General features: G+C 40.4%; 1 protein-coding gene across 3 annotated transcripts in view; it reads left to right on the top strand.

Moving 5' to 3' along the window:
- Positions 1-19,509, top strand: part of LOC123504764 (protein Aster-B-like) — a 135,794-nt gene that overhangs the window by 97,793 nt on the left and 18,492 nt on the right. For 2 of the 3 annotated variants that reach the window (XM_045255566.1, XM_045255569.1), the window contains exons 12-14: positions 29-253; positions 12,595-12,778; positions 13,281-13,407. In XM_045255566.1, the coding sequence (XP_045111501.1) occupies positions 29-253; positions 12,595-12,778; positions 13,281-13,407 (536 nt within the window). The remainder of the gene's footprint in view (positions 1-28; positions 254-12,594; positions 12,779-13,280; positions 13,408-19,509) is intronic. The other variant, XM_045255567.1, reaches the window with a different exon arrangement.

The following is a 19,509-nucleotide window of genomic DNA, read 5'->3' as shown; positions in this document are numbered from 1 at the left end:
TTTTAAATAACATAGGTTTTTTTTCCAGGGGTGATTGATAAGAATGCATATAGTGGTGTTGACTCACTCCTGAATGACATCAATGCAGCCTTGCTGGCAGAGGTTGACCGCACCAACCTGAAGAGAACACGTAGGAGGCGGCGTAGAGGAGGCAGTAAAGGAGAACCTCCAGATGTGCTCCTTCCTTCACAAGTCTATCCAGATAAAGTAAAGGATATCCATAAGGCTACACAGATACCTGCCAGGAAGCTAAGTAAGCAGCTCCAGTCTGTTTTAATCTTCATTGTATAATCTTTTATTGTTTAGTCATTTCAATAAAGCCAAATCATTCAAGAGCTCATGAATTTGATCAGGAGTCATAGTAGTCCTTGTATATAACATGTCATGCTTCTGATAAGTGTTGATAAGATTTGTATGCAAGTTTGTTTGTATGTGTTGTGTATATTTACCTAGTTGTAGTTTTACAGGGCCTGGGGTTTACATTCCTGTTGTCCTGTCTCTATATCTACACTTATCCAATTTTTCTTTAAAGCTATGCACACTCTTTGCTGGCACCACTTCCTCACTCAAACTGTTCCAAGTCTCAACACATCTTTGCGGGAAACTATATTTTTTAACATCTCTCAGACATCTTCCCTTCCTCAGTTTTTTACTATGCGATCTTGTGCTTCTAATGTCATATTCTTCTCTCAGAATAAATTTCTCATTATCCACGTGATTCATTCCGTTAATCAATTTATAAACTTGTATCAGATTCCCTCTCTCCCTTCTCTGTTCCAGGGTTGGTAGATCCATAGCCTTTAGTCTCTCCTCATATGTTATCCCTTCAAATTCTTGAACCATTCTTGTAGCCATTTTTTGTAGTCTCTCCAACTTCCTTATATGTTTCTTTTTATGGGGGTCCACACAACTCCTGTATATTCCAATCTAGGTCTTATTATAGTACTTATTAATTTCTTCATCATTTCTTTGTCCATGTAGTGAAATGCTAATCCAATATTCCTTAGCAAATTATATGTCTCTGAAAATTCTATCAATATGGCTTACCAGTTGATTGTTTTCTTCCATCGTCACTCCCAAGTCCTTTTCCTTTTTTACTTTTTCTAATTCACTCCATCTCCCATCTTATAAATTCCCATTGGTTGTCTTTCACTCTTTCCTATTTCCATGACATGGCTTTTGTCCACTTTGAATTCCATCTCCCATTTTTTACTCCATTTCCAGATCTTGTTTAAGTCTTCCTGCAGTATTTTACAATCCTCTTTTTGCTTTATAACTCTGCACAGTTTCGCATTGTCCGCAAACAGATTTATGTAGCTGTTCACTCCCTCTGGCATGTCGTTTATATATATGAGAAAAAGTATTGACGCCAATACTTTTTACTGCTCTCCGCTTGGACTTCGTATCTTTAACTACCGTCCTTATTTCTCTCCCCCTCAAATAATTTTCCATCCATCTCAATGTGCTTCCTTTTAACCTACCCTTCTCTTCTAACTTCCACAGTAATCTTTCATGTGGCATTTTATTAAATGCCTTTTTAAATCCAAATAAATACAGTAAATCCATCGTTCTCTCTCAACTATTCTAGAGTAGAAACTCAGTAAATTTGTTACACATGACCAACCTTTTCTAAAACCAAATTGGCTATTTGATAATAATTTGTTGTCTTCAAGAAACTCGATCCATTGTTTCTTTATTACTCTTTCACACATTTTGCATATTATACTAGTTAGTGATACTGGTCTGTAATTTAAAGATTCTTCCTACCTTCCTTTCTTATATATGGGAACCAACTCAGCTCTTTTCCATTCTACTGGTACTGTTCCATTTTCTATTGAGCATTTTATGATGTATATAGGACTTGCTAGTTCTTCCTTACATTCTTTTAATATTCTGCCTGAGACTTCATCCGGTCCTATTGCCTTCTCTTCTTCTAATTCTTTCATCAAATCTTTTATTTCAAGCTTGGTTGCTTTAATCTCTTTCATATAGACAGTCTCTTTATTACCCTGTGGTCTCTCGAATTTGGAGTCCTTAGTAAAGACCTCCTGAAATTTACTATTTAACAGTTCTGCCATATTTTTGGGGTCTTCCACCATCCCATTCTCTCCTTTTAACCTTTCTATTGTTTCATTTTGCCTTATTTTTCCATTTATTAATTTATAGAACAATTTTGGTTGCTCCTTACATTTTTTGACAATGTCCTTTTCAAAGTTCCTTTCTTCTTCCTTCCTCACCTTAGCATATTCATTTCTCACTGCTTTGAAGTTTTCCTTATTTTCTGGATTTCTATTTCTCCTCCACCTCTTCCATGCTCCATCTCTTTTCTCCTTTATCCTAGCACACCTTGCATTAAACCAATCTTTCTTTCCTTCTTCTTTAGGTAGGTCTATATTTTGGGACATATTACCTGACTCCTGTTTTGTATATTTCCAAAAATAAGTTATATTTCTCTTGTATCCTCTCTGAGTTTTCCATCTCCTCTCAGTTAATGTTTTTAAAATAGTTCTTGAGGTTCTCAATATCAGCCTTTCTGTAGTTTAATCGTTCTCCTTTGTATGATTTGTCTCTATCTTCCTTTCCCTCTTCTATATCCATTTCTAATATTACATGGTCACTCTTTCCCAATGGGCACTTATATCTAATATTATCGTTCATTTGTATACCCCTTTTAAAAACCAGGTCCATTCTCGCCGGCTCATCATTTACTTTGAATCTTGTGTTTTCGTTTACTCTTTGGTCCATCATATTATTTGTCATTAGGTTCATGAATCTATCTCCCCAGGCTTCTTACCCCATACCACTTTCATAATTTTCCCAGTCCACCTCCTTACAGTTTAAAATAGTTCTTGAGGTTCTCAATATCAGCCTTTCTGTAGTTTAATCGTTCTCCTTTGTATGATTTGTCTCTATCTTCCTTTCCTCTTCTATATCCATTTCTAATAATACATGGTCACTCTTTCCCAATGGGCACTTATATCTAATATTATCGTTCATTTGTATACCCCTTTTAAAAACCAGGTCCAATCTCGCCGGCTCATCATTTACTTTGAATCTTGTGTTTTCGTTTACTCTTTGGTCCATCATATTATTTGTTATTAGGTTCATGAATCTATCTCCCCAGGCTTCTTACCCCATACCATTTTCATAATTTTCCCAGTCCACCTCCTTACAGTTGAAATCTCCTACTAATATCACTTTTCTCCTTTCTTTAATGATTTTCGTTAGACTCCTTATTGTGTCATTTATCATGTATTTATATTCTTGATTGGTTCATGAATTTTTTTTTGGTGGCACATATGTTCCAATGGTTGTTAACTCTTTTTTATTAATATGTATCTTAATATACAGTACTTCTGCTTTTCCTTCCCCACACTCCACTTGGTTTACCACCATCTCTTTCCTTAACATCATCATGACTCCTTCTCCTCCTTTACCCACTTTGTCTTTCCTCCATACGAGGGGGATTAAGAAAATACACGGAATTTTATCATTCTTTATTGATATTACAATACAACTAATCTATTTTTCAACATAGCCTCCGTCAAGGTTGATACACTTCTCCAGGCAGTGTTTCCATCCTTTTAGACCATTTTCAAAGAAATCTGCAGACCTCTTTGTGAGCCATGTTTTTGCTGCGGTTTTAGCCTCAACATTGCTATTAAAACGGACACCTCTCAACTATTCTTTGAGTTTTGGGAATAAATAAAAGTCAGACGGAGCTAGGTCTGGGCTATAAGTTGGATGTGGCAGTAATTCCCATTGAAATTCATGGAATATCTGAGCGCTCATTGGCCAAAACAGCCTTCCTGCCAAGATCAATTCGGCTATCGCGTTTTCGGCTATGGCGCGGCTATTTCGGGCCCATTTGGGTGCGATAGCCGAGGATTAAGTGTAGTATAATATGTATGTACATAGTAATGATAAATTAAAAACATTTGAATTTTATTGTACTTACCAATAATGAATGATAATGATGATGAAATTTGCTGTACCATATGATGAAGTGGCATTATAGGAATGTAAATAATACAGGGGTACAGTAATAGTTATATAACATACCAAAAACTTGAATTCAAACAATCAATTTGAAAACCTGCATGCGACTGAGAGAGAGCTGTTTAGCGTGCATGAAGATGCTTGTGACGTCACGTCGTCTGCAGCCAATCAGCAGGAAGGAGAAACGAAAGGTCGTAACTGACATTGTTATTTTAGAATTATTTACCAGTTATACTGTATCATCTCTTTTCTATTTTTTTTATATTATATTAACTGACATTGTTATTTTAAAGTTATTTACCAGTTTTGCTGCATCATCTCTCTTTTCTAATTTTTTTTTTTTTTTTCATATTACCTGACATTGCTATTTTAAAACTGTTTACCAGTTAGGGTGAATGTGAGTGTTTTTCTGCAAAAAAAAAAATAGCCTAAGAAATTAACGAAATTGCGGAAATTATGAAAAAAAAAACTTTGAGACCAAAATCCACGAGTATGCGGGGCAGCGAACGGTGAACTGCGAATGGGTGAGGGTATACTGTGCATTCGTGCTGTCCCATCTCCATATCTTTTGATATCCAACTTATTCTTGAATCTATGTATATCTCTTGCATTTATTATCTCCTCATCCAGATTGTTCCATACATCAATACAGTAATACTCTGCTTAACGAACAGGATAGGGGGTGTCAAAGCTGTTCGTAGAGGGGAAATTCGTTAAGCAGACGTAATTTTCCCATAGGAAATAATGGAAATAGGGGGGATGCGTTCTGAGCTGGTCCCCAACATACCACATGGGTAAAAAATATATATATATATATATATATATATATATATATATATATATATATATATATATATATATATATATATATATATATATATACACTCAACCCTCGATTTGCCGGACTAAAAGGGGGGAAGGCTTGTCCGGGAATGGCAAATGTCCGGCAATGGAAAATGTCCGGGGTCTACCCCCTTGCCGGACTTTACCCTATACAGGTTGAACCCGCTTTAACGGCACGCGATTTACTGGAATCCCGTGTTTAACGGCAAAAATTTCCGGTGGGAACATAGTGTTGTCTTTAACGGCATTTCGGCACCTGCACCAGCTGTACCAGGAAGTTGGAAAATAAATCAGACGTTTTTGTTCAGAAAACAAAACTGAGGGAGAAGAAAGAGACTTTGCACCAGATGTGGAAGACAAGAGAAAGAAAAATAAAAGAAAGGCAGGATCAGGAAGAATAGAAGTAACAGGAGGTGCCGAGGCAAAGGCAAAACCTCCGACGACCATCATCATCATCATCATCATCATCTCACCACGTGGGGCCGTAACACATGCCAATGCCGCCGACACACATCTGTACTGATTTTTTTATTAGCATTTACCTTACTTTCTTTGGTGGGTTTTTGGGTGGCATCGTTGTGAAGAAGAGGTGTATCCACGACAAGCACGTAAGCACAACACTCGTGTGACGCGGCAGACTTGTTTACAGTCCAGTACTAGACGTGTATGTCCGCCCGCGCTGCCATCTATAGTGCCCGATTTGCGAACTTTGTCTGGCGCGGTAGTTTGAAATCGACTTGTCCCGGACTTTTTTTTTTTTTTTTTTTTTTTTTTTCCCACAGACTCTTGTCCGGCAAATCCGAAATCCGGCAAATGGAGGTCCGGCAAATCGAGGGTTGAGTGTATATATATATATATATATATATATATATATATATATATATATATATATATATATATATAAAGTGAAATCTTACTTGAAACACCAAAAAATAAAGCAGAGATGATGAGATCAGCCACAGACGGCGGAGACTCCAGCGACTTGGCCGCTTCTTCTTCTTCTTGTGACCTTTTTAGCTTGGCGTGTTGTCTTTCACCACGATATTAAATTTCTTTTCACTCCTCTATTGCCTGCTATAATGGATATCATATCTTAGTATTCATATACGCTCATGCTATGTGGATAACCTGGACTGTGGCACTGAGTGATAGTGAATTACTAATGAAATACCGCAGTAGCCAAGCTAAAAAGGTCACAAGAAGAAGAAGAAGCGGCCAAGTCGCCGGAGTCTCCGCCGTCTGTGGCCGATCTCATCATCTCTGCTTTGTTTTTTGGTATTCCATGTTAGATTTCACTCTATGCATTACAAAACAATCCTTTCTTGGAGGCAAGCTAATAGAAATGTTGTTTTGTGAACATGTATGCATATATTAGACAGTAACACCACCTCCAGAAGTGGTGTTCCCTGCAATCTCAGAGTAACCTTGTCAAAGTCCCTCCAAACATTCATGTAAGCCATTTCGTGGCAGAAGGTTGCTCTGAGGTTGTTTAAGAATCTTGGATCCAGCTCCAGGAGCGCTAGAGACAGGCATGGAGCCAGACAATCACAGTGAAGCTGTCGCGTTCAGTCCCTCATCCGGCAAATTCAAACCCAGAAAATTAGCTAAAATGGATGTGGTTGTATGTTATGCAGACTTTTTGGTCTAACTTTATATAGTACGTTAAACCGGAAATTTGTTAGACGAACGTTTGTTAAGCGGAGTATTACTGTACAGGCAACCCCCAGTTAATGAATGTTCACACAACAAAATTTTGCTACAATGAACATTTCCTTTTACTACCATCTGCTCGTAAAACGAACATCAAACTCGCTTTAACAAAATTTTGTCCTGGTAGTATTTTCCAAGTTTGAAAGCCCCACTGTATCATGCAAGCCGACAGGCTTTTGAATACACCAATGCCTCTCGTGGACAAAATGCGCACCACTCACTCCCCATACCCTTCCCCGCTCTTATTAGTTAAAAACAATAACAGTGTCCAGCAGCAGCTCGTCTTCCCTCACTCAACATGCCACCAAAACACCCTGCAATCAGCTTTGCAATGTTACCTAGCATTGCTAAGAAGACTAGAAAATCTCATACTCTCTAAGTAAAGCTGGATATTATTCACAGACACAAGTGAAGCGAGAAAACTAATAGCATTGCTCGCCACCATGGCTTGACTCCATCTAGTGTCTCTACTATTTTCAAGTCAGCCAGACTCTATGAAGGTTGGTGAAACCGTATCTTCCTTGCAAGCTAAAAGAACCACCTGAACTCATGACTGCAATGGATAAAATGGAAAGGCTTGTGGAAATGTACATAAGTTTTGTATGCAGTATAATGATGCGCCCATTGTCTACATTCCTCAGGTTGCCGGCTAACGTTTTTCCTGCTCCACTCTCCCTCCTTTCATAACTTTAAGATCATCAACATTATAAAGTTACTTACATACATACATTAGTGTACATTATGATGACTTAATCTTAAATTAAACTGCATAAATGTTTAACTTCATAATTTTTTCTTTTATTAAACCTTTCACTGTACTATGATGCACTCTTCCTTTGTTTACTCTCAATGGAAGTTCAAGTCAGGGGTCAAACTTGTTATAATTGGTTCGCTTAATGAAAATTCATGCAACCAATGTTTTTTTAGGAACGTAACCCGTTCGTTAAGCGGGGGTTGCCAGTACTTATAAATATTTTTTGATGTCTTCTACAAGCACTCTTCTTCAACCTCTTTCTATATCCTCTAGTATCATATGTATCTCAAACCATTAAGTAATTTTGATCCACCTTCTCTACTCCCTCATATGCTTTTATATATATATATATATATATATATATATATATATATATATATATATATATATATATATATATATATATATTTAGGCAGACGAGGTTGAAAGCTATAGAGCATTCTCCTTTGTTTAACTTTTTGTGTAGGTTTCTATGTGCGTACTGTGTTTCTGTCTTTTTCTCAGTTGGTGAAGCAGTTGGCTAAAGGGTCAGCGGCAGAGATATCTCTCCATCTTCAGGCTGTGGTTGTGTGCGCATGTGCGTCTTATATGTTTCCTGGGTCAGTAGAGGTGATGCGCAGTGCACGCATCACCCACCTACCTGACCCAACGGAAACATATAAGACGCGACATGCCTCACACAACCACAGCCTGAAGATGGAGAGAGATATCTCAAACGCTGACCTTTAGCCAACTGCTTCACCAACTAAGAGAAAAAGACAGAAACACAGTACGGCACATAGAAACCGTACACAAAAAGTTAAACAAAGGAGAATGCTCTATAGCTTTCAACCTCGTCTGCCTACAAGAAAATATCCTCCCTGGCTATACAAATATATATATATATATATATATATATATATATATATATATATATATATATATATATATATATACACACACATACACACAGGCAACCCCCGCTTAACGAAGAGGTTATGTTCTTAAAAAAACACTTTGTTAAGCAAAACTTCGTTAAGCGAACCAATTATAACAAGTTTAACCCTTGACTTGAACTTCCATTAAGAGTAAACAAAGCAAGAGTGCATCATAGCACATTGAAATGTTAAATGAAAGTAAAAATTATGAAGTTAAACATTTAGGCACTTTAATTTAAGACTAAGTCATTATAATGTACACTAATGTATGTATGTAAGTAACTTTATAATGTTGATGATCTTAAATTTATGAAGGGAAGGAGAGTGAAACGGGAAAGATACTAACTGGCAACCTGTGGAATGTAAACAAAGGGCGCATCATTGTATCACATACAAAACTTGTGTACCACATTTCCACAAGGCTTTCCATTTTATCCATTGTAGAGTCACAAGTTCAGGTGGTTCTTTTAGCTTGTAAGGAAGATACGGTCTCACCAGCCGTCTTAATAGAGTCTGCTGACTTTAAAATAGTAGAGACAGTAGATGGAGTCAAGATGGTGGCGAGAAATGCTATTAGTTTTCTCGCCTCTCTCATGTCTGTGAATAATATCCAGCTTCACTTTGAGAGTAAGAGACTTCATGGTTTTCTTAGCAACGCTAGGCAACATTACAGGGCGTTTTGGTGGTAAGTTGAGTGAGGGAAGACGAGCTGATGCTGTTATTGTTTTGAACAGGGGAGTAAGTGGTGTGCATGTTGTCCACGAAAGGCTGGATCTTGATCTTGATCTTGATTCCACAGGTGTCCCAGGATTTCTTCTGAGGCAGGCCTTAGTATTGGCAGCTCCTGGTGTACTCAAAAGCCTGTCGGCTTGCGTGATACGGTCGGGCTTTAAAACGTGGAAAAAATTACCTAGATAAAACTTCGTTAAAGTGAGATTGGTGTTCATTAAATGAGCAGATGGTAGAAAAATGAAACCTTCGTTGTAGCAAAATTTCGTTGTGTGAACCTTTGTTAAGCGGGGGTTGCCTGTATATATATATATATATATATATATATATATATATATATATATATATATATATATATATATATATATATATGCAACCCCCACTTAACGAAGGGGTTACATTCCTAAAAAACACTTCACTAAGTGAAACTTCGTTAAGCGAACTGATTATAACAAGTTTAACCCGTGATTTGAACTTCCATTGAGAGTAAGCATCATAGTACAGTAAAAGGTTTAATGAAAGTAAAAATTATGAAGTTAAACATTTAGGTAGTTTAATTTATGTCATTATAATGTACACTAATGTATGTATGTACGTAACTTTATAATGTTGATGATCTTAACTTTATGAAGGGAGGGAGAGTGAAACGGGAAATACACTAACCAGCAACTTGTGGAATGTAAACAAAGTGCACATCATGGTACCGCATACAAAACTTATGTACCACATTTCCACAAGGCTTCCCATTTTATCCATTGTAGAGTCACGAGTTCAGGTGGTTCTTTTAGCTTTCAAGGAAGATGCGGTCTTACCAGCCTTCTTAATAGAGTCTGCTGACTTGTAAATAGCAGACAGTAGATGGAGTCAAGATGGTGGCAAGCAATGTTATTAGTTTTCTGGCCTCTCTTGTCTGTGAATAATACCCAGCTTCACTTCGAGAGTAAGACACTTCCTGGTCTTCTTAGGAACGTTAGGCCGCATTGCAGGGCGTTTTGGTGGTAAGTTGAACTAGGGAAGATGAGCTGCTGGTGACGCTGTTATGTTTTGACTGGAGAGTGAGTGGTGCGCGTGATCTTGATCTTGATCTTGATGCTACAGGTGCCACAGAATTTCTTCTGAGTCAAGCCTTTGTATCGGCAATGCCTGTGTTCACGAGAGGCTTGATCTTGATCTTTATTCTACAGGTGTCTCAGGATTTCTCCTGAGGCAGGCCTTAGTACCAGCAGCTCCTGGTGTATTCAAAAACCTGTCAGCTTGCATGATACGGTGGGGCTTTCAAATTTGAAAAAAATTACCTGGATAAAACTTCGTTAAAGCGAGTTTTGTGTTCGTTAAACAAGCAGATGGTAGTAAAACGAAACCTTCATTGTAGCGAAATTTCGTTGTGTGAACCTTCGTTAAACGGGGTTGCCTGTATATACAGGCAACCCCCATTTAACGAAGGGGTTACGTTCCTAAAAAACACTTCGTGAAGCGAAACTTCGTTAAGCGAACCGATTATAACAAGTTTAACTCCTGATTTGAACTTCCATTGAGAGTAAGCAAAGCGAGAGTGCATCATAGTACAGTAAAAGGTTTAATGAAGGTAAAAATTATGAAGTTAAACATTTAGGTAGTTTAATTTAAGTCATTATAATTGTACACTAATGTATGTATGTATGTAACTTTATAATGTTGATGATCTTAACTTTATGAAGGGAGGAAGAGTGAAACGGGAAAGACACTAACCGGCAACCTGTGTAATGTAAACAAAGGGCGCATCATTGTACTGCATACAAAACTTATGTACCACATTTCCACAAGGCTTTCCATTTTATCCATTGTAGAGTCATAAGTTCAGATGGTTCTTTTAGCTTGTAAGAAAGATACGGTCTCACCAGCCTTCTTAATAGAGTCTGCTGACTTGAAAATAGAGACAGTATAATATGGAGTCAAGATAGTGGCCAGCACTGCTATAGTTTTCTGGCCTCTCTCGTGTCTGTGAATAATATCTAGCTTCACTTGGAGAGTAAGAGACTTCCTGGTCTTCTTACGAACACTAGGCCAATTGCAGGGGATTTTGGTGGTAAGTTGAGCTAGGGAAGACAAGCTGCAGCTGATGCTGTTATGTTTTGACTGGGGAGTGAGTGTTAGGTGTGTTGTCCACGAAAGGCTTGATCTTGATCCTGATCTTTATTCTATAGGTGTCCCAGGTTTTTTCCTGAGGCAGGCCTTAGTACCAGCAGCTCCTGGTGTATTCAAAAGCCTGTCAGCTTGCATGATATGGTGGGGCTTTCAAATTTGGAAAAAAATTACCTGGATAAATCTTCGTTAAAGCGAGTTTGGTATTCGGTAAACGAGCAGATGGTAGTAAAATGAAACCTTCGTAGCGAAATTGTTGTGTGAACCTTCGTTAAACGGGGGTTGCCTGTATATATATTATGTACAGGCAACCCCCGCTTAACGAAGGTTCACACAACGAAATTTCGCAACAACGATCTGCTCATTTAACGAACACCAAACTCGCTTTAATGAAATTTTATCCAGGTAATTTTCTCCAAGTTTGAAAGCCCGCCAGATCACGCAGACAGGCTTTTGAATACACCAGCACCTCTTGTGGACAAAATGAGCACCACACACTCCCCCCTAGTTCAAAACAATAACAGCGTCAGCAGCAGCTTGTTTTCCCTCTCTCAACGTGCCACCAAAACGCCCTGCAATGTCGCCTAGCATTGCTAAGAAGACCAGGAAGTCTCTTACTCTCGAAGTGAAACTGGATATTATTCACAGACACGAGAGAGACGAGAAAACTAATAGCATTGCTTCCCATCATGGCTTGACTCCATCTACTGTCTACCATTTTCAAGTCAGCAGACTCTATTAAGAAGGCTGGTGAGATCCTATCTTCCTTGCAAGCAAAAAGAATCATATGAACTCGTGACTTTGCAATGGATAAAATGGAAAGCCTTGTGGAAATGTGGTACATAAGTTTTGTATGTGATACAATGATGCACCCTTTGTTTACATTCCACAGATTGCCAGCTAGCGTATTTCCTGCTCCATTCTCCCTCCCTTCGTAAATTTAAGATCATCAACATTATAAAGTTACTTACATACATACATTAGTGTACATTATAATGACTTAGTCTTAAATTAAACTGCTTAAATGTTTAACTTCATATATTTTTTTACTTTCATTAAACCTTTTACTGTACTATGATGCACTCTCGCTTTGTTTACTCTCAATGGAAGCTCAAGTCAGGGGTTAAACTTGTTATAATTGGTTCGCTTAACGAAAATTCGCTTAACGAAGGTTTTTAGAACGTAACCCCTTCGTTAAGCGGGAGTTGCCTATATATATATATATATATATATATATATATATATATATATATATATATATATATATATATATATATATATTATATCACAATCAAGTCTTCCCTTTCTCTTTTTTCCAATGTTGATATTTTATGCAATGCTTCTGCTGAATATCAAAATATGCTTTCAGTTCATTTTAGCTTAGCATAATTCCAGTCCTCATTTATCATTTCCCCATCATGAAAGTGCTTCACTTCTGTATGATGAAACTTTGATCATCAATTGTCTACATATATCTTACCTTGTTCATTTGAATTCTACAGAATTAATTATTACTTTCAGCACTTCCAACAGTGACACCTGAGAGTAGTGGCCTGTCCAATGAAGGTCCCGTGAGACTGGTGGTATTGATCCTCATCGTGGTCCTTATCCTGAATGCACTTCTCTACTATAAGCTTTGGGCACTTGAAGACAAAATGTTCCACCGCTCTACTTCATATCCCACACTAGATCCTGCCATGTTCAGGTGAGCTGAGGTCCTTATACGTCCTACTGATTTAAAAGTTAAATAAGTGCCGAAGCCTTTTAGTAGAAAGACATAGGAAATTATTGTGTACTTTATTCTCTCTTTTTATGTAAGAAGGCCACTGACCAAGGACAACAAGAAATTGGAATAAAAAGAAGGCTTACTTAAATGCCAGTTTTCTGAGCAATAACTTGAAATTATCAAATAATAAAGAATGAAACCTCCCCCTTCAAAGAATTGAAATTATGGGAAGGAGGAAGTACAAGGGTAGGCAGGGAATTCCACGTGTGCAGTGACACAATAAAAGGACTGGAGGCATGTATTTAGCAAGATCATAAGAGCAGATAGCATGAATGTAGCAATAAAAGATAGCATGAGATGCAACACTGCAGCAATGAGAGTGAGGCTAAAGACCATGGGAGTGTTTTGCTTTTTTCTATTATAAGAGTTAAAGTGTTAATCATTTGTGCTTTATCCATTCAAATGAAGTTAATTGCATCAGGTCTGGATCATCTGGAGCCTCCCTGGAGGAGTGGGTGAGAATACTCCAACAGCAAGAAGCATTACATGCAGCAGAGGTTGAAAGATGGCGCAAATCCATAGAAGAGGCAGCAGGGTTTCTAAGAAAGGTAAGAATATCAACACACACACACACACACAGACACAGATGCGCGCGTGAGACATGGTCAAGGACAGACGTGGGGTCGATGCTCCGCGCAGCAGCTGATCCCACTACCTGTTGTTGTTGTGTTTACAGAGGCCTGGGTGAGTTGTGTGGCAATACTTTCCAGGCATACACTGTAGGGCAGCATGAGTAAGAAGAGTTTACACCTAAATGCAGGTATGAGACCAGGGAAGGAATGCAAGAAGAGGATGAATATGTTGATGAGTGAGAGGGGGCATTTGGAGGTTTTGATACGGCAAACACTGCCCTACATAGAGAGTGTTAAGGCTAGAAAGAAAATTGGATAAATGGATAAAGGAGAGTATAGGAATTAAAGAGAACGAAGAACAGGATAGAGAGTTTCAGAAGAACCTGAAAGAAAGGATAAAAAGAGTGGAAGAAAATGAAGCAAGGCTAATAGCAGAAAACGAGGAACTTAAAAAGGAACTAGCTAAGTATAAGAAACAGTTGGAGGAAGGACTCAGTAAGTCCAAAAAAGAAAAAAAGGATCTGAAAGATCTGGTAAACAAGGAAGAGGAGAGAGTACAGGATGTGATTAAGAAAGAAGTGCAGGCATGGAGAGTCCAAGATAAGAAAGACAAGGATAATTTTCTGGATGTGATTCAGGAACAGCTAAAAGAAAGAGATGAGAATATGGTAAACAAAATTATAGAAGTCCTTAAGGAAAAAGAAAATCTAGTAAGGAAAATTGCAGAAAAGAAAAAGAGTGTAATCATATTTGGACTGAAAGAAAAAAAATGTAAAATATAGACCAAGAAGGGAAAAAGAGGAAATGCAATCAGTCAAAGACCTACTAAAGAATCTAAATTATGAGGATAGACAGAACTTAGAGGAGGAGGTAGAAGAAATCCACAGAATGGGACCATATCAAGAAGGAACAGTGAGACCAATTAAGCTACTCGTACTACTAAAATCACAAGCAGTCACAGAAATATTATATAGAACAACAAAACTCAATGAAACAGAAGGTTGCAATGATATATATATATATATATATATATATATATATATATATATATATATATATATATATATATATATATAAAGAATAATAGAAATGAGGAAGAAAGGAAGAGACACAACGAATTGGTGGCAGAAGCAAGGGAAAAAAGTAATGAAAGGTCAGAGGAGAAGAAGGCATTTTTTTGGAGAATTCTAGGAGACAAGATAAGGAAATGGTATATAAAAGAAAAGGAAGAGGAAAAAGTGGAGCAAGTTTAACTAAAGGTAATAAGAGTAAGAGATTAAAAATTATGTATATGAACATAGATGGGGTTTTATCAAGTAAATTAGAATTAAGAGATTACATAAAGAAAGAAGAACCGGATAATGTGTGCCTGGCTGAAACAAAATTAAATGAGGCAATAAAAATAGACATGGATAATAGGTATAATGTATGGAGAAGAGACAGAGTAGGTAAAGGAGGAGGAGGAGTCATGATAATGTTAAGGAAAGAGATGGTGGTAAACCAAGTGGAGTGTGGGAAGGAAAAGGAAAGAGATGGTGGTAAACCAAGTGGAGTGTGGGGAAGGAAAAGCAGAAGTACTGTATGTTAAGTGTTACGTTCACCGGTTAAACTGGTAAGATTGGCATCGGAGAGCCGGTGAACAATAACAATAAAAAAAAACACTGCAGGTTCAATTGGTGAGGAAATGCAAAAGGGGGTCACTTTAAAAAGCTATTTTAATAACCCATAATGAAATTGACACATATATAACAAGAAACATGAAACACAGATATATAACATGAAACACAGGAAAATGACATACACATATACACATAACACAGTAATAAATACAACAATAAAGAACCCAACTTAATACCTAACAATAATCCTAATCCTATATAGAGGCAATGTGGAAAACACGGACGAGGGGAAGTGATACTTATGCGATGTCGCAGTGGTGAAATGCTGGGTGATGGTTGATCCCACGGTAGACCCAAGAGGCGTTGTGTTCACTGGTTGAGGCTTGGATCTCAACTGCCAATCCAGAAAGCCAAGAGCTGGCTCAACACTTTCGGTTGAGTCGAAAGGGGCCGCGTGAATCCAACTTCGGGACAGTAGCAGGGCTTCATGAAACAGTGACGTGGAAGGGGAGGCGGAGGAGGTGATGGTAGTAATGCATGTTACGGGCTGGCCGTAACATTTCTTCCCCCCTAAGACCTCCGTAATGGGCTCATGAAGGAGGTGAGACGGGAGATCTTGATAAGGCGTCGGCGATGATGTTGTCCACCCCCTTGATATGGTCACTTGTAGATGGAAGGGGCGGGAGTGATACGGCGTCCAGACCACTGGTTCCGAGGAGAGAAACGCCTTGAGGTGTTGGAAGGCTTGGTCACAGGTCAGGGTCCAGTGGAAGGGGACGGAAGTGCTGATAAGGTCCGTCAGGGGGGCGGCCAGGGTGGAGAAGTTCTTACAGAAGCGTCTGTAAAAACCAGCCATCCCCAAGAACCTCATGAGAGCTTTCCTGGTGGTAGGAACAGGGAAGCCAAGGATGGCCTCCACGTTGGCTCTCTTGGGGTGAACCTTGCCGTTCCCCACCACATGTCCCAAGTAGACCACCGTAGATTTCCCGAAGGTGGACTTGGCCAGGTTGATTGTAAACCCGGCTTCCTGCAACCGACCCATCAGCCTCCGAAGACGGGTCAGATGTGTCGCCCAGTCGTCTGCAGTCACCACCAGGTCGTCCAGATATGCAGATGTTCCCTCCAAGTCCTGAGTGATGTAATTTATAGCCCTCTGGAAGGTGGCGGGAGCATTAGACAAGCCAAAGGGCATCACTGTGTATTGGTATAGTCCGAAGGGGGTGATGAAGGCGGATATTATTTGGGCCTCGTCTGAGAGGGGAATCTGGTAGTAACCTTTAAGTAAGTCTATAGTGGTTACAAATTTGGCTACTCCTATACTATCTATAAGGTCCTCTATCAAGGGCAATGGGTAGGAGTCTGGCACCGTCACTTTATTTAATTTCCTGTAGTCGGTGCAAAATCGACTACTACCATCTGGCTTAGATGTTAACAGGCAGGGTGTCAAGGGTTCCAAGATGGGGAGTCTGCTCATTAAATCTGCTCCCACGTTGTCCTTCCCAGCAATATGGACGACTCTGAACCGGTAGGCTTGTAGACTTAAGGCCCATCTCAACACCCTATCATTCTTGCCTTTAAAGGTTTCCAAGTACAACAAGGGCTTGTGGTCCACTTCTAATATGAATTCACGACCTCTGAGATAATAGTCAAAGCGGAGCACACCAAACACAACCGTAACGGAGTTCAATTTCCGGTAATCAATAGCCATCCTGTAGGAACCAGACTTAACCATTACAACAGGACTACAGTGGGGAGAGGAAGACAATTGAATTATCCCTTGTTCCAAAAGGCTATCTACTTCTTCATCAAAGTGAGGTCTAAGGTGAATAGGGACAGGGTACAACCTAGCTTGAATCCTGTTGGTGGTGGTGAGGACAATATCGTGCATGATAGTCGAGGTACAGCCAGGTGTGGTGGAGAATACATCCCTGTAGTCCAGCAGTAAGTCCTCGATGTCGCCTCGTTGTTCCCAGGGCAAGGAGGGATTTATCTCCGGCATACTTGGTGGTGAAGAATCCAGCCATTCATCGGCCGTAATGGGCAGTTCGTGGAGCTGGCGTCAGGCAATTCTCCTCCACGACGGGAACGGTGCTGTCCTGGGGTTCGCTTGTTTCGAGAGATTGAATCTCGTCGAGAACATGGAGCCTGTTAACAACTGCTCGTCGATGGTATCTTTTAAGTAGATTGGCGTGGTATAGTTTAGGCCCACGAGGCTCGTCTATAAGGTAATCAACATTACCACGTCTTTCAAGGACCTTGTATGGACCATTCCATGCTACCAATAACTTGCTTGTGTGGCTGGGAAGAAGAACTAGTACCTCGTCACCTGGATTAAACTTCCTGTCCTGAGATTTAAGATCAAAATAGGACTTGTAACGGGCAGTACTTACATCAGCTGCTTGAGCAGCAAGCTGGGCACATTCTGACAACTTGTTTCGAAGTTCCAGGACGTATTGGAAGCTGGTTCTTTCTTCTCCCTGGATGTCCTGATTATCCCACAACTCCTTCAACACCGTGAGAGGTCCTCGAACAGAGCGTCCATATAGTAGTTCAAAGGGGGAGAACCCGGTCCGATCACTGGGGATTTCCTGAGGGCGAAGAGCGTGGGAACGAGGTAACGGTGCCACTCCCTGGGTTTGTCAGCACAGAGCTTGCGCAGAGCTGCCTTGAGAGGACCATGGAGCCTCTATGCGTCCATTGCCACTGGGATGGAAAGGAGTTGTGAAAATAGGTTTAACACCAAGCAGCTTATGTAACTCTGATAACAGACTGGAGGTAAACTGAGTTCCTCGATCAGAGAGGATTTCTAGGAATTCCTACACGTGCAAATATCACTAGTAAGGCTTCAGCTACTGATACTGAGTCTATGTCCTTAAGTGGCAGGGCCTCTGGAAACCCAGTTGCAAAATCTATTAAGGTAAGAATGTGTCTATGGCCCTCGGAAGATGGAGGAGAAAGAGGTCCAACGAGGTCAATGGCGACTCGGGAAAAAGGCTCGGTGATCACAGGTAGGGGCTGAAGAGGGACAGGACGCACCCGGCCCTTTGATGACATCCGTTGGCACTTGTCACAAGAGCGGCAGTAGGCACGGATATCCGCTCCCATACCTGGCCAAAAGAAATGTTCATAAATTTTCAACTCAGTCTTGCGGTGAGAGAAATGTCCAGCCAAGGGACTCTCGTGGGCCACTGAGAGTATGATCTGGCGACACTCACTTGGGACAACCAGGCATTGTTGGCCTACCTTATTTGGAAGCTGAGAAGTGAGGCACTTGCGGTAGAGAAGCCCATTGACGTACAGGTACTGGAAGGACGACCCGTTCCTGGCTTTCTCAACTTCTCCCGTAGAGGCTTTCTGTCGTACCCCAGTTAAGGAAGGACACGAGGCTTGCAGTTGGTTGAACTCTTGAGGGTCATAGAGAGGCTGAAGTTCTGGAAGTACCAGAGGATGCAGTCTTTTCATCCTTCCGGCACGGGTGGTAACAGCGTGTACTTGGTCAGCCGAAGACACAGTCGAAGCACTGGTAGAAACCTCCGGCTGCAGCTCTGATGACAAGGATGCCCTGCTGGAATCAGGAAGAGGAGCTGGAGAAGGATTAGAGACCTGGGGATCCATAACTCCCGGGATGTTTCCTATCAGAGCGCCAGCAAACTTTATAGGAGCTCTCACCACCTCAGTCCAACCAGTGTAGAAGGGCAGCGCACGTAGCACTTTACAACTGGGAATTTGTCTACTCTTCCCAAGTAGTCAGCTAGGGAAATCTTGGGACAACTCTCCACATCTACGTCTGGAAGCACCTCTTCTGAGACTACCACACACGAGCAGCCAGTGTCACGGATGATGTTCGAGCTCCAAGATCCGTTAATGGTGCCGAGACAGAATAGTTTGGGACACTCTTGTCACCAAGGCAAAACCCAACCTTAGGAGTCGACTTACCCGCTTCCCAATCCTTGAAGGCGCGGGATTCTTAGGCAGCGGCCGAATATGGCCGTCTTCTCCACACTGGTGGCACGTAATTTTCTTAGGGGTGGACTGGACAGAGGACTTGCTGGAGTCACCTTGAGATGATGTAGGGCTTACCCCAGAGGCAGCTTTAGAAGTTCCTCGGGAACTAGAAGAGTAGGCTTTCGGGTAGGCGTGACGGGCAGATGACCAGTCGTCGGCAAGCCTTACTGCGTCGGGAAGGTCTGTCGGCCGACGCTCCTTGATGAAAACCCTCAAATCTGGAGAAAGATTAGTCAAAAACTGGTCAAGCAGGATGAATTTTTTAAGACCTTCAAAAGTGTGGGCGACATCAGATGCCTCCGACCATGCCTGGAACAGTCGAGTCAGATGGACAGAGAACTGCTGATAATTTTCCCCAACCCTAATCCTGGCTTGGCGGAACTCCAGACGGTAGTTGTCGGCGGTCTTACTGAACCCAGTGAGGAGAGCTTTCTTCAGAAGAGCGTAATCTTCA

Source organism: Portunus trituberculatus, chromosome 17 (assembly GCF_017591435.1).
Source record: "Portunus trituberculatus isolate SZX2019 chromosome 17, ASM1759143v1, whole genome shotgun sequence".
NCBI lineage: Eukaryota > Metazoa > Arthropoda > Malacostraca > Decapoda > Portunidae > Portunus > Portunus trituberculatus.
The sequence above is the reverse complement of the archived record's forward strand: the minus strand, read 5'-3'. Positions and strand labels throughout refer to the sequence as shown.